At 42.3% G+C, this 14,479-nt stretch overlaps 1 protein-coding gene across 1 annotated transcript; it reads right to left on the bottom strand.

The window, feature by feature from the left end:
* Positions 1–5,923: 5,923 nt before the first annotated feature.
* On the bottom strand, positions 5,924–13,770 carry LOC127968886 (uncharacterized). Its single transcript, XM_052570281.1, has one exon. The coding sequence runs from the start codon at positions 12,586–12,588 to the stop codon at positions 7,351–7,353; it is 5,238 nt and encodes a 1,745-aa protein (XP_052426241.1). The 5' UTR covers positions 12,589–13,770; the 3' UTR covers positions 5,924–7,350.
* Between the last annotated feature and the right edge of the window lie 709 nt (positions 13,771–14,479).

Below are 14,479 nucleotides of genomic sequence, written 5' to 3'. Positions count from 1 at the left end.
ACCACAAGATTCAGGAACAGCTTTTTCCCTACAGCTGTCTCCTGAATGAACTCTGCCCTCTGACACCACCACACACACAGACTCCTCCCCCACATCACCACTGCGTCTGACTGATTTATTTATTTATTTACAACAAGCAAAAAACAGTAAACTTGTTATTACTTGCACTGCTGTCTGTTCATCCAGAAACACTGAGTAATCAATTTGCACACTGTAATATTTTCTATGCACTGTACTGTCCATTGCACTAGTGTAAATTATGTTCATATGTTCATAGTTCTGCCTATAGTGTACATACACTTTTACATAATCCATCTGTATAGTGTGTTCATAGTACACCTACCTCTATATCATGCTTATAGTATTTATAATCTGTAAATTATGTCCATAATACTTATCTGTATAGTTAGTGTACATATTATAGACCTTGTATATTATGTACTTACTGCTTATTGCACTTCTGGTTAGATGCTAACTGCATTTCGTTGCCTTGTACCTTACATGTGCAGTGACAATAAAGTTGAATCTAATCTAATCTAATGCGACGTGACCTTAGACTGCCCAGTCGGTTGATGTACGAAACAGCCGCAGTGTTGTCCGAAACTGCTGTAAGGCTAGATGCACTGCCAGGAACTCCAGACAGTTGATGTGTCAAAGCAGTCGAGGTCCTGTCCAGGACCCTGAAGCTGCCTGCCCATTGCATGTCGCGCCCCAGCCCGTGTTGGAGGCATCTGTTGTGACAACAACATGCCGGGACACTTGTTCTAAGGGTAGAAAGGCAAGGTCTGACCAGGCGCTGAATTGGCAGCGACACATCAGTGTGATTGTGACACAATGTGTACCGCGGCGCCATGCCAATCTCGGGACCCGGGAGTGCAACCAGTGCTGAAGTGGCCTCATATGGAGCAACCCGAGCAGCGTGGGTGCGGCTGAGGATGCCATATGCCCCAGGAGCCTCTGACTGGGCACGCTCGCTGGTGAGCCATGCCATCATACTCACCGAGTCTAACTCCATACCGAGATAAGAGATTCTCTGCACAGGTGAGAGCTTGCTCTTCTCTCGGTTGACCTGAAGCCCCAACTGACTGAGGTGCCGGAGCACCAAGTCCCTGTGATCACACAACTGCTCTCGGGACCGGGCCATAATGATCCAGTCGTTGAGATAGTTGAGGATCCTGATGAGTGGGGCAAGGGCACCCCCCCAGAGTGGGGCAAGGGCACCCTCCGCGACCTTCGTGAAGACACGGGGGGACAGGGAGAGCCCGAAGGGGAGGACCTTGTACTGCCATCAGTGATGCGCGGGTCAATTTATTAATAACCCGCACCCGACCAACGTTTTCAACTAACCTGCCCGCAACTCGGACCGCAAACAAATAACAATAAAATATTGTAACCAACCCGCTTCCTGACCCGCATTTTTGAAAAAAAAAAAAAAAAATGCTCATCGCAAGCGTCATTGGGCCATAGGAACGTAGGCAAAACTAACTAGGCAAAAAAAAAAAAAAAAAAATTTAGCTAATATAATTGTCAAGAATTATAAAAAATCGTCAGTAAGCTCATAATTTGTACTAAAATAGTCTAGTCTGGCTATGTCTATTTTTATGTTTCTGCAAGGTCAGCAGACATTAAGGCCTTGAGACATTTCAAGCTGTCTGTAATATAAAGCCTATATTTCTCAAATCTGTGAGGCACACGCCGAGTTTCGTTCACATGCAATGCAAGTGATCGTGCCGGCGCCTTATTACATTATCTGCGAGGCTATATATTTGCTTCTTATTTATTAAATACGGGCAACTGATTGATAAAACATTGATCAAAATTAAGATACAATTTATAAAAAACTAAAATCTTTTAAAAATAGTTTTCTATAAAACAAAACGTAATGAAGTCGTCAAATTCATGTTTTACCAAAAACAGTGACGTTGCTCCCCATGCAGTCTTCTTTGCCGCCTCCATCTCTACGTGCAGACTGAGCCTGTGCGTCATCTTCATGCCAGTTTTTCAGCCAATAAAGTGTAGGCCTATGTATTTCAAAAATGCTAGTACTAGGACCCGGCCGACCGCGACCCGAATATCATTAAAAATATTTTTGAATGACTCATAACCGCGGGTAACCGCGGGCGACCGCAGGCACCTAGGGGCGTAGCACCAAATTCTGGGCCCTGTATACTCTCAATGTCAGTGGGCCCCCTACACATGCCATTGTACTATGCGGGTTAGCAAAATGAAAATTCAATTTTTTATGATTTTTTTTTTTTCAATCAATTATTTGAATATAAACAAGTATAAATAGTGTTTAAATCTATTTGGCATACTTGTGCTCAAATACCTTTAAACCTTAGGCTACATTGGGTTTCTGTACTAACATTTTGATCCATGATACTGATGAACGTTTTAAATTATAAAAAAACTATTATTGCTGAACAGGAGAACAAGAGACAACTTTACCCTCAGAAACCAATATTTAAGTTCCTTGTTAAAGGAATAACCTTTCAGTTTTGTAAATTCCCATTAATTCCCTTATATTCCTGTAAACTCCAACTTTTCAAAGTTTGTTTCCAACTTGGAAAATTCCCAGAATTTTGCAGCCCTATTCATTGGCTTTGATAACATCATGAATTTATTGAGCATTGACTATAGCTTTTAAGCACAGCACTGTGCTGCAATTTTAGGGCTTTTCACCAAACAAAAATGATAATTGGCTTTATTGCTCAAATCAATATTACCTGTGTGCACTTGAGAACACAGTGATATTGGTAGGCACATCTACATGTGCAGAAATATATGCAGATAATTTATTAAGGAGTTTGAGAATATATCTCACATTATAAGCAATAGTAGGGCTAGTAACTTTACACTGTGCTGCCACTCTTTCCACCACTCCAATAGCACTAGGCAATAGCACACACATTGAATCAAAAGGCTTACTTATTTAAGGTAAATAAGCATACATTAGCATACATACATTAGCAGCAGCTGTCTGGAGTTGACTATGTTAACTTTAATTGGATGTAGGTGCATAACAAGCAAACTCAGTTCACCTTTTGGAAAGAAAGCAGTCATCAGCTGCTTCCCCTCATTCTGCCTCCTTTCTTTTTCCTTCCTGTTTTTTCTTTTTTTGAAAGCCCAATTTGGGCTTTTTGCACAGCATGATCAGGCTCCAAGGCTCTAGACTCACTGCGTTACTTGTTTGCCACCGGCTGCCGTCTGTGGGCGGGCTAAACCATTTTTGGGGGGGGAGTTGGGTCCAGAGTGTCTTGCACTGAGTTAATTCTCTCAGTTGGTGTTATCAGTATATTTTAAAATGAATAATGACATCAATTGGAGGGCCCAATTAATTCAATTTAGGCAAAAAAAATAAAAAATTACAAAAAAAAAAATTGATGGGATTTCTAAGGGCCCTCTCTCTAGACGGGGCCCTGGGTAGTCAGGTCCACTTTTGCCCCCACTACCACGCCCATCCGCTCATTTTGGATCAACCCGCGCATCACTGACTGCCATGCCTGACCCTCGAATGCAAACCACAGAAACGGTCTGTGGCGAGGGAGGATCGAGACATGAAAGTACGCGTCTTTCAGGTCGATCGCTGCAAATCAGTCCTGGGGCTGAATGCATTTGAGAATGCGTTCGGCTGGAGGAACCGGCTTGATTGCATCCTTCGCCAGCAGGACAGCAATCTCCTCGCGCAAGACAGAGGCATCCCGGGCTTAAATTAATAACATTTTGTTGTTCAGCTTCATGACGTGAAGTTTACTTCCGATGGAGAGCTTCTGGGACATTGACAGACGTCCCAGCAAATTCATTTGGAGTTCTTAACTTTTTTTTCATTAATTTATTTAGTCAAACTTGCATTCACTAATGCTGGAGTAAGATTTTAGAAGAACATTTTCAGTCCTGTTTAATGTTGGTGCTAGTAAAGGTTTGAGAACTAATGGCCTGGTTTCACATTAATTAAATTTAAGTCATTTTCCTTAACATGCGTTAGAAAAAACATTACTGGTGTGCATCTTGAGAAAAAACAAAGACACTGGTATTTTTAAAGATCAGTAAGTGCAAGTTTCTATCAGCTGAAACAGCTCAGAATTATATTTTAGTCTTGGGCTGGTCTTAAGCCTTGTCTGTGTGGCGGAGGGGAATATGCCACCGCCTTGTGGGGGAAATATTCAGCACTATACTAAGGATGACTGAGTGAGCAACAGGATCCTAGTCCCCCCACCCAATGCTTTTAGTCTTTGTACAACTGTTAGACTAGTTGTATGTAGTGTCTATCGTGTTGCAATGTGTAATGCTCAAGAATCAGCGAGGTGGGCTTCAGGATTTACTCAATACACGGCAGCCACCTGAAGTGTGTGTATGTAGAAAACTCAGGAGGTAAACCTAGTTAACTGCAAAACCCGCCCTCCCCTGAATCTAACAGGATAGGTAAGACGCCCCCACTCCTTAGTATAAGTGACTCAAAATTAGCATAAACAGTTTTCAGTTAACAAACAAATTTTACATTTATTTGTACTGCAAGATTTTAAATGATTACGTTTTCCTTGTTTTCACAAAGTTTACAAAACAATTTCAAGTGTAAACAAATCAAAGTGAAATAAAAGAAATGTGGAAAATAATAGAGATGAAAAATCAACAGATTTGTGTCATTTACAGTTCAATCTGAGGAAAGTAAGAATCAGTGTCACTTATTGTAAGTAACCTTAAACAAAACGTTTCACAGTTAACTCAACCTTTCAAACAAAGTACACTTTGAAGTTCACTTCAATTCGGCTCAAAAATCCAAGATCCAATTCAAAAATCCAGGAAAAAAAAGGTGAAAAGTTATACTCTATCCATATATGGAGTTCACAGTCCCAAAAAGTTCAGTTATGTACACAAAAGAAAGACTATGAATCCCTTCGCAGGAAAATTCACTGATCACAGTTCCATCAAAATATCTGTATGATTTAACAGTTCAGATGACTCACTTACAGAAAATGGCAGTTTGCTTACCAGTTTTCAGAAGGAAAAGAGGAAAATAATTTTTATCACCACTCTTGGTTCATGAATGAGGTGCTGAAAGATGTCCAATGGATGGCAGGGTACTGTTTCTTCACTCACTAACCCTCAGCGATTGTCCTCGCGATCCTGACGACGGCAGCTTGATTCAACGAGGCCGCAATCCCAGCTGATGGAGGCACAATGAGAAGACAAACAACGCACGACCCTATCCGATGACTCAGCGAACCTTAATTCACACGATCAGTAACAGCAATCACTGTTTCTAGTTCGTTTGAACAAATGAAACAAAAACAGTTTGAAGCAAAGAAAACACGAGACTGTTTAACTCCTACGTGACTGAGACTTAATAGCCGTGTTTCCACTATCGAGCTAGGACCGGGCGTGCTAGTGCGTGCCAGGGCCAGTCGCGTTTCCACTGTCACTTCCGGGGCTTGATCGTGCCTCGCCGGGGCTTCCTCGGGGCCAACGGCCAGGTTTTTCGGCCCGACGAAAACCTTGGGCCAAAGCGGGCCAGCTGGGGCTAGAGGAGGGGTTACGAACAAAGGCGGAGTTTCTCAGCGTCTGGAGAGCGTCAGCGCGGATCATTTGAGAAAGATAACAGCTTTAACACCAGCATTAAAGACGTTTTAAAATAAGTTGAGCTTAAAACTCACTCTTAGTAAGCAGCAAGTGTTTGAAATAACTTCATCCGATGTGGATTATAATCATTAAACAAGGCAAAAATATTTATAAGCGATGTAAAAGACTATGCACGCCAAACATTAACGTTATATAGTAAACATGTTAAATGACCGCTTGAATAAATCAGACGTCAGCATCTTATTCTCTATCACATTTATTAAGTAACATTGTATCTGTCGTTTCGTGAGTTTAGCTCTACGTTGCATATCATCAAAATATAATAATGATTTTTGTTTGGGAGCTTTTATAAAAATAGAGAGTCTGCGCTGAGGATCATTTCAAAAAGATAACCGCTTTAACATCAGCATTTAACACTTTTTTTAAATAAGTCGAGCTCAAAACTCTCTTTCAGTCAGCAGTGAGTGTTTGAAATAACTTGATCCAATGTGGATTACAATCACTAAACAAGGCAGAAATATTTATAAGTGATGAAAAAGATATGCACGCTAAACATGTTACCATAGTAAACATTTTAAAATATGACCGCTTGAAGAAATTAGACGTCAGCTTCTTATTCTCTATCACAATCGTGTATTTATTAAGTAACTTATATTATCTGTCACAAGCCTCGTCTCGAGAGTTTTTCTCACGTTGCCTATCATAAAAGAATATAGCCAAACAATGTGTTTTTTTCGGGAGCTTCATTCTAAATGTGACGGCTGTGGCTAATAAGCAGAAACAGACTCGACTGAATAAGCAGGCTATTTTCATGAGCGTTAAAAATAAATAAATAAAATAGAAATAAGTGTATTTATGTGTGAATTATTTTGAGTCCTGATAAATTAAAACAATATGATCAATGTATCACTTATTCTATAGTTAAAACATCGATGCTTTTGAATTTGAATATATAACAAAGCATTCAAACAAACTGCCGCTTTTATCATCTTCGTTTTGTGATCGCGCATGTTCCAGTGACTTATTTCTTAGTTTTCTGATAACTTCTCTTTGTTGGTGAAATAATGAGGTTGCATGACGTTGTTCTGAGAGGCGTGTAAAGGGCGTGTTTTAGTGACGTGCAGCGGTGCTTCAAGCTCCACTGTGGAAACCCTGCGCTATTCTGGCCTCGGTGCTACTGGCCCGGGGCTATGAGCCCCGCCCGGCCCGCTTTAAGCCCTGGCTCGCACTGGCCCGACAGTGGAAATGCGGCTAATGAAACTAACAGGCCTTTTGTCCAGCTTCATGCATGAACACGGCAGAAAACTCATTTTAACGCTTACTTCGTTAAACTTGTTCATATACACGAAGACTCAGAAGCAACGTCATGCAGCTCTTATATATGTCGCGAATCTAAACGGGACTTTTTCCCGCGATTGACTACCCGAGATCAACATTCAATTTCAGCTCACCGCTGCTCTTCTCCGCTCTCTCGCTCTCTCCGCGCAACTCGTCAAAACCTACAAAATGGCGGCGCCCACGACAAACATCAAAATAAAAGTCTCCACATATTAGAAAAATGTAAATCCCCTACATTCCCCCCTGCTAAACCCTGCCATGCCACCGGATTTCCATTCAGCAACTCAGTCCTGAAAAATAAATGACAGAGAATAGCAGGTAAATATTCTTTCCACACAAGAAAACATCAAGTACAGCAATTAAACACTTTCAATTAGCAAGATTGAAAAACCTTCATATTAAAAGAAACATACAAACCTTCAGGTTGACATAAGCTTATTTCAAGACATAGTCAGTCCTATACCTAACGGGTAAAGTACCTCTGTTCAAACGCTGTGAACGTCTAGGTTCAGTAATACTTTCATTTTCACTTTCAGCTTCGGAGCCACCTGAACTCATAGACTCAAGTACAGACTGTTCTACTGAATCATCAGCTGACATTTCATCGACATGGTCCCTGATACCTATCTCTGATTCATCCCCACCTGCCCTTCTACCTTGTGTGTCTGTGAGTGTAGCGGGTGCAAATGTAACAACAGGGACTGGAAGAACATCAGAATCTTCTGAATCAGTGTGTGCCTGACCTATGTGTGCTCTAGATTCACGTCTAGATGTGCAAGGTGGTAGTGATGACTGAAAAGTGCAAGGCTTGAGTTGATCCCTATGTACAACTTTACATGGGCCCCCTTTCTCTGGGCGAATGGTGTAAACTGGAGTGTCTGCGTGATTCTGTTTCACTACAGTGTAAGGCAAGGGTTCCCAATGGTCTTGTATCTTATTCCTTCCCCTATGTGAATGATTCCGTAACAGAACACGGTCACCAGGTCTCATAAGTGCGGCATGCGATTTCCGATCATAAGCTCTTTTTCTTCGCCTTGAAGCTTCCTGTGCTGCTGAGTTGGCTACTTCAACAGCGGTCTTTAATCTATCATGATGGTTTTTCACCCAATCATCAAGATTGTCAGCTCTACTGTCCTCCAAGTCTCTCCCATTAAGGATATCCATCGGCATTCTGGCATCCCTCCCAAACATTAAATAGAATGGCGAATAGCCAGTTGAAGTGTGGATTCGGCTATTGTATGCCATCGCCAACTCGGGCAGATACTGTTTCCAATTCCTTTTCTTTTCCGGGGGTAACGTCCTTAGCATATCATGCATGGTTCTATTAAATCTTTCGCACTGGGAGTTACCCTGTGGATGATACGGAGTGGTGCGACTCTTTCCGATTCCATAGACTTTACACAGTTCTTTGATGACATTTGCTTCAAAACATCGACCTTGGTCGGAATGTAGTCGTGCAGGACAGCCGTAGTGGACAAACCAATGCTGCACAAGGGCTTTTGCAGTGGTATGAGCGGTCTGATTTCTGGTTGGCACTGCTACCGTGAAACGAGTAAACATGTCAGTTAGGACGAGGACATTTTCATATCCTCCCAAAGATTCCTCCAAGACTGTATAATCCATAGCAAGGACTTCCAGCGGGGCAGATACATTAGTACATGTCATTGGGGCTCGTATTTTAGGAAAAACGTCTTTAGCAAGGGCACATCTCTTGCATTCCTGAATCCAGTTTTGAATATCCTTACTCATTGTCGGCCAGTAATAGCTCCGCCTCATGCGCTCCAGCGTGCTTCTTTCTCCAAAATGGCCACAATGATCATGCTGACTCTCGTACACTTTGTAACGCAAGGGTTCTGGAACCACTAATTGACAAATTTCTTCTCCGTCCCGGGGATCAAAGATGGAACGGAACATCACTCCTTTTTTAAGCTTGAGTCGTGTGAATTGTCTAGAAAGCTTTTTTAACTCAACATCCATATTGCGTTGCTCAACTGGACTCAGGTTCTTGTTGGTTAGTACAGCACGGTATATAGGAGCTATATGAGGGTCGATCTTTTGTTGCTCTTCTATATCACTCCAGCTATATCCGGGGACTTTCCTTGTCACTGATACCTGAACCGATGCTTGTACTATCTGATGCTTGTTGGCAACTGGCCATAAACATGCACGCACTTCATCTGAATTCATCCTAATGAAGTCTTTAGCAGAGTCCTCTTGCTCAGGCTCCTCACTGGATGGAATCCGTGATAACACATCGGCATTTGTGTTTTGCCGTCCTGGTTTGTAGTAGACTTCAAAATCAAATTCTGACAACTGAGCTATCCACCGTTGTTCAACAGCTCCTAAATTAGCGGTCGCCAAGTAGCGCAAAGGGTTGTGATCAGTTATCACAGAGAACTTGGAGTAGATCAAGTATTCTTTGAACTTTTCAGTTACAGCCCATTTCAAGGCAAGTAGCTCTAGCTTGAAAGCACTGTAATTTCTATCATTCTTTTCTGATCCACGAAGACCCCGACTTGCATACGCAATCACACGCTCAACCCCTCCTTGTCGTTGACTTAACACAGCTCCAAGACCATGCAGGCTTCCATCAGTTGTGAGTACAAAAGACTGACTGAAATCTGGGTACGCGAGAACTGGCGGAGACATTAAACACTGCTTGAGTTTGTCAAATGCAGTTTGACATTCTGTTGTCCAGTTAAGGGGTTCAATGATTTTCTCTTTCCCTCCTTTACCAACCAGGGCATGAAGGGGCCGGGCTAACTGAGCAAAACCAGGAACAAACCTCCTGTAGTAACTCATGAATCCAAGGATCTGTCTTAACTCTCTGACATTCGTGGGTGCAGGCCAGGATTCCAAAACCTGAGTTTTCTCTCCATCCACCTTTATTCCCTGGGAAGAAATAAGGTGACCCAAGAATTTCACTTCGGGTTTCAAAAGGAAACACTTGCTGGGTTTCAGTTTCAAACCATGCTGTCTCAATCGATTGAATACTATTTCCAGTCTTTGACAATGGGTTTCGAAGTCTTTCGAAAAAACAATGATGTCATCAAGGTAGATGAGCAGTATGTCAAACGTTAGATCACCGAGCACCACCCCCATCAGACGCTGGAATGTTGCAGGTGCATTGCAAAGTCCAAATGGCATCCTGGTCCATTCAAACAGTCCAAAGGGAGTGGTGACCGCCGTCTTTGTTCTATCCTCCTCACTCATCGCTACTTGGAAATACCCGGAGGTAAGATCAAGTGTGGAGAACAGCTGTGCATTTCCCAAGGCATCCAACGATTCCTCCACACGAGGGAGAGGATAAGCATCTTTGCAGGTCACTTTATTCAACCTTCTGTAATCACAGCAAAAGCGTACGCTGCCATCCTTCTTGATCACAATCACAGCTGGAGATGCCCATGGGCTACAGCTTTCTCTGAGAATACCTTGAGATACTAAATCTTGAACATGTTTTTTCACTTCCTGAAAAACCTGAGGTGGGATTCTGCGATGTCTTTGCTTAATGGGAGGAGCATCTCCTGTTGGAACACTATGTGTGACAGCAGTTGTATAACCGAAGTCACAATCGTTCTTTGAAAACACATCACTGTGCTTAGCCAGTAAGTTTTGGAGTTTGCAACGTTGTGTTTCTGTGAGGTTCTCTAGATTAATTTGCACTGGAACTGGCAGCTGTTCTGAAGTGCTTATCTCTGCCTTCACCTTATGTTGCTGCACAGCTTTAACATGCAAAGCATTCTCTTTTTCCTCAAACTCGACGAGCACCCTTGGCACAACTTCCTGGGGCTTGGACAGTGCTGCGATCCTACATCGTGGTGGGAGCTTTACAGGCTTTTCACTAGAATTTAACACTCTGACTGGAACTTTACCATCGGCAGTCTTAGCAAGCACATTAGCAATCAGAACACTCTTAGGCAAACTGACATTTGACGAGGCCTCAACCAACACTTGACAGCTCACTTTCGGTGGTATCCTGCAGCGGCCTTCTAAAACACGTTCACTGAATGGTGGAATAGTTACTGATTGCTTCCCAGCAACCTTCACAAAGCCAATCTTGTCACCACAACTCAGTGCCTCAGTCTGCATCTTTATGTTAGCTAAAACTCGCTGGACTTTTGCCTCCCTAAAACCATGGCTATACCTGTCCATCTTCTTCATGTCTTTAGTAGTCATGAATAGATCATTAACTTCACTCAACACATTCATCCCAATAATGCCAGGCAATCCTTTCAATTCTGTCCCATTAGAATCGCTCTCTTTGATCACAAACACGCACTTTTCATGCAACGTCTTCCCAAAACACTCTATGTCTGCTTCCAGACATCCAATGATGGGAATGTCTAGGCCATTTGCTGCTGTAAGTCGGACCCAGTTGGCAGACGACAGAACAACTTCTCCAAAGTGATTCTTAAAATGTGACTCGGTGATAGTAGTCACTTCTGACCCTGTGTCCAAGAGACAGATTGTTCTGATTCCCGCAATTTTCACCTCAATGGTTATACAATCACCAAAAGCACTTTCACAAAGTGACTTGGAAACGTTCTCTGTATCACAGTCTGCAGTATGACTTCTTATAACGGATGGACCTGGACTCTCTAGCACTGAAGTGTCTCTGTCAGCTGTCTTTTCTATCTCTGCTGTGTTAGGTTGCACTCTACTAGAGTTTTCTCTGCTCTGAAGACAACGTCGGCTTGTGTGTCCTGGCTTACCACACGTATAACAGATGTACCTTCCTTCACTATCTTTCAAAGGTGCACTTTTTGCCTTGTTTTCCTTCACTGCAGGTTTCAATTTTTCTTTGCTGTTTACCATCTGAAACAGTTCTTCTTGTCGGGCAGCTATCTGTTGAATGGCTTCATGGAGTGACTCCAGGGTGAGAGGGGCTGAAGAGCTCTCTGTTGCAGTGGTAGCATGAACGACACCACGTGGACGAGTACTCGTTCTCGGATTGCTTGGAACCTGCACCTCCTCTTCTTCAGACCAAGTAATAGCTTCCTGCATAAGCTGGATGAATGTCAGGTCCTTCTCAGTTTTAACTCTCCTCTTCATTTCACGCCGTAGCAAATCGTCTTTCAGGCCCAACACAAGCTGTTCCTTCAAAACTCCATCAGCATCAGGAACTCTAGACGGCTCTCGACTCTGGATGATACTTAGCTTCTCCTGCAAGTCATAAGCATAAGAACGGATTGTTTCTCCAGGCATTTGTTTGCGGTCATAAAACTCTTTCAGTCTGCTGCCAATGGGAAGTTTGTCCCCATAAGTCTGATCCAAAGCATCGAAAATCTCATCCACTGACTTCTCCTTTCCGTTGAGTGTGATCTTGACTGTCATCTTAGCCTCATCTTTTAAATACTGCTTAACAAACTCAATTCTGTCTTCTTCAGGAATTTTCATCACCTTGAAGGCGGACTTCATTGAACTTATCCATTCTTCTATACTCAACTCACCAGGCTTGGAACGACATCCGGTGAACTCTGGAAGCTTACGATCCCTAGGGATGTAAACAGTAGATGGTGCTCTCTGAGCGGCAGCCTGTTGTTCAATAACAGTTTTAGCGAGGGAAAGCGCCTCTCTCTGTTCGGCTCTGGCTTGCTCTAACATGCATGTCTGCTCACCGAAACGCCTTTGCATCTCTTCAAACTGTTTCTTTAACTCGTCCAGTTCAGCCATAGTGTCGGCTCTAGGACCATGAACTTACACTGAATCAGGAACCAGGAATTGATCCTGTTCGTGACGCCAATATGTGGCGGAGGGGAATATGCCACCGCCTTGTGGGGGAAATATTCAGCACTATACTAAGGATGACTGAGTGAGCAACAGGATCCTAGTCCCCCCACCCAATGCTTTTAGTCTTTGTACAACTGTTAGACTAGTTGTATGTAGTGTCTATCGTGTTGCAATGTGTAATGCTCAAGAATCAGCGAGGTGGGCTTCAGGATTTACTCAATACACGGCAGCCACCTGAAGTGTGTGTATGTAGAAAACTCAGGAGGTAAACCTAGTTAACTGCAAAACCCGCCCTCCCCTGAATCTAACAGGATAGGTAAGACGCCCCCACTCCTTAGTATAAGTGACTCAAAATTAGCATAAACAGTTTTCAGTTAACAAACAAATTTTACTGCAAGATTTTAAATGATTACGTTTTCCTTGTTTTCACAAAGTTTTACAAAACAATTTCAAGTGTAAACAAATCAAAGTGAAATAAAAGAAATGTGGAAAATAATAGAGATGAAAAATCAACAGATTTGTGTCAGTTACAGTTCAATCTGAGGAAAGTAAGAATCAGTGTCACTTATTGTAAGTAACCTTAAACAAAACGTTTCACAGTTAACTCAACCTTTCAAACAAAGTACACTTTGAAGTTCACTTCAATCCGGCTCAAAAATCCAAGATCCAATTCAAAAATCCAGGAAAAAAAAGGTGAAAAGTTATACTCTATCCATATATGGAGTTCACAGTCCCAAAAAGTTCAGTTATGTACACAAAAGAAAGACTATGAATCCCTTCGCAGGAAAATTCACTGATCACAGTTCCATCAAAATATCTGTATGATTTCACAGTTCAGATGACTCACTTACAGAAAATGGCAGTTTGCTTACCAGTTTTCAGAAGGAAAAGAGGAAAATAATTTTTATCACCACTCTTGGTTCATGAATGAGGTGCTGAAAGATGTCCAATGGATGGCAGGGTACTGTTTCTTCACTCACTAACCCTCAGCGATTGTCCTCGCGATCCTGACGACGGCAGCTTGATTCAACGAGGCCGCAATCCCAGCTGATGGAGGCACAATGAGAAGACAAACAACGCACGACCCTATCCGATGACTCAGCGAACCTTAATTCACACGATCAGTAACAGAATCAGAATCAGAATCAGAATCAGAAAGAATCAGAATCAGAAAGAGCTTTATTGCCAAGTATGTTTGCGCATACAAGGAATTTGTTTTAGTGACATAAGCTTCCAGTACACAGAGACACCAACACACAGACAAAAAAAAAAAAAAAAAAAAAAAAAAAAAAAAAAAAAAAAAAAAAAAAAAAAAAGGTAGTCAAATAAATAAGTGTATAAACAATTGTGCTATAAATGATAATGGAATAGGATTGAAAAAGATGCAGGGATGTACTAGGATGGAGGGGTAACAAATAAATATAAGGATGTTGCACTTTTGTTTGCATAAGCATAAGTGGGGAACATTTAACTGTTCATGAGGTAGATTGCCTGGGGGAAGAAACTGTTTTTGTGCCTTGCTGTTCTGGTATTTGCGGCTCTGAGACGCCGACCAGATGGCAAAAGTTCAAAAATGGGGTGACTTGGATGTGAGGGATCCAGAGTGATTTTATGAGCCCTTTTCCTCACTCTGGATGTATACAGTTCTTGAAGGGTGGGCAGGGGAGCACCAATAATCCTTTCAGCAGTCCGAACAGTTCTCTGTAGTCTTCTGATGTCTGATTTTGTTGCTGAGCCAAACCAGACAGTTATAGAAGTACACAGTACAGACTCAATGATGGCTGAGTAGAACTGTTTCAGCAGCTCCTGTGGCAAGTTAAACTTCCTCAGCTGG

The sequence above is a fragment of the Carassius gibelio genome, chromosome B12 (assembly GCF_023724105.1).
Source record: "Carassius gibelio isolate Cgi1373 ecotype wild population from Czech Republic chromosome B12, carGib1.2-hapl.c, whole genome shotgun sequence".
Taxonomy (NCBI): Eukaryota; Metazoa; Chordata; class Actinopteri; order Cypriniformes; family Cyprinidae; genus Carassius; species Carassius gibelio.
Note: the sequence above shows the minus strand (reverse complement) of the source record. Positions and strands in the feature narration are given on the sequence as shown.

Excerpts from the sequence above, each read along its gene's own strand:
- LOC127968886 (XM_052570281.1), bottom strand. The coding sequence starts at position 12,588 with ATGGCTGAACTGGACGAGTTAAAGAAACAGTTTGAAGAGATGCAAAGG.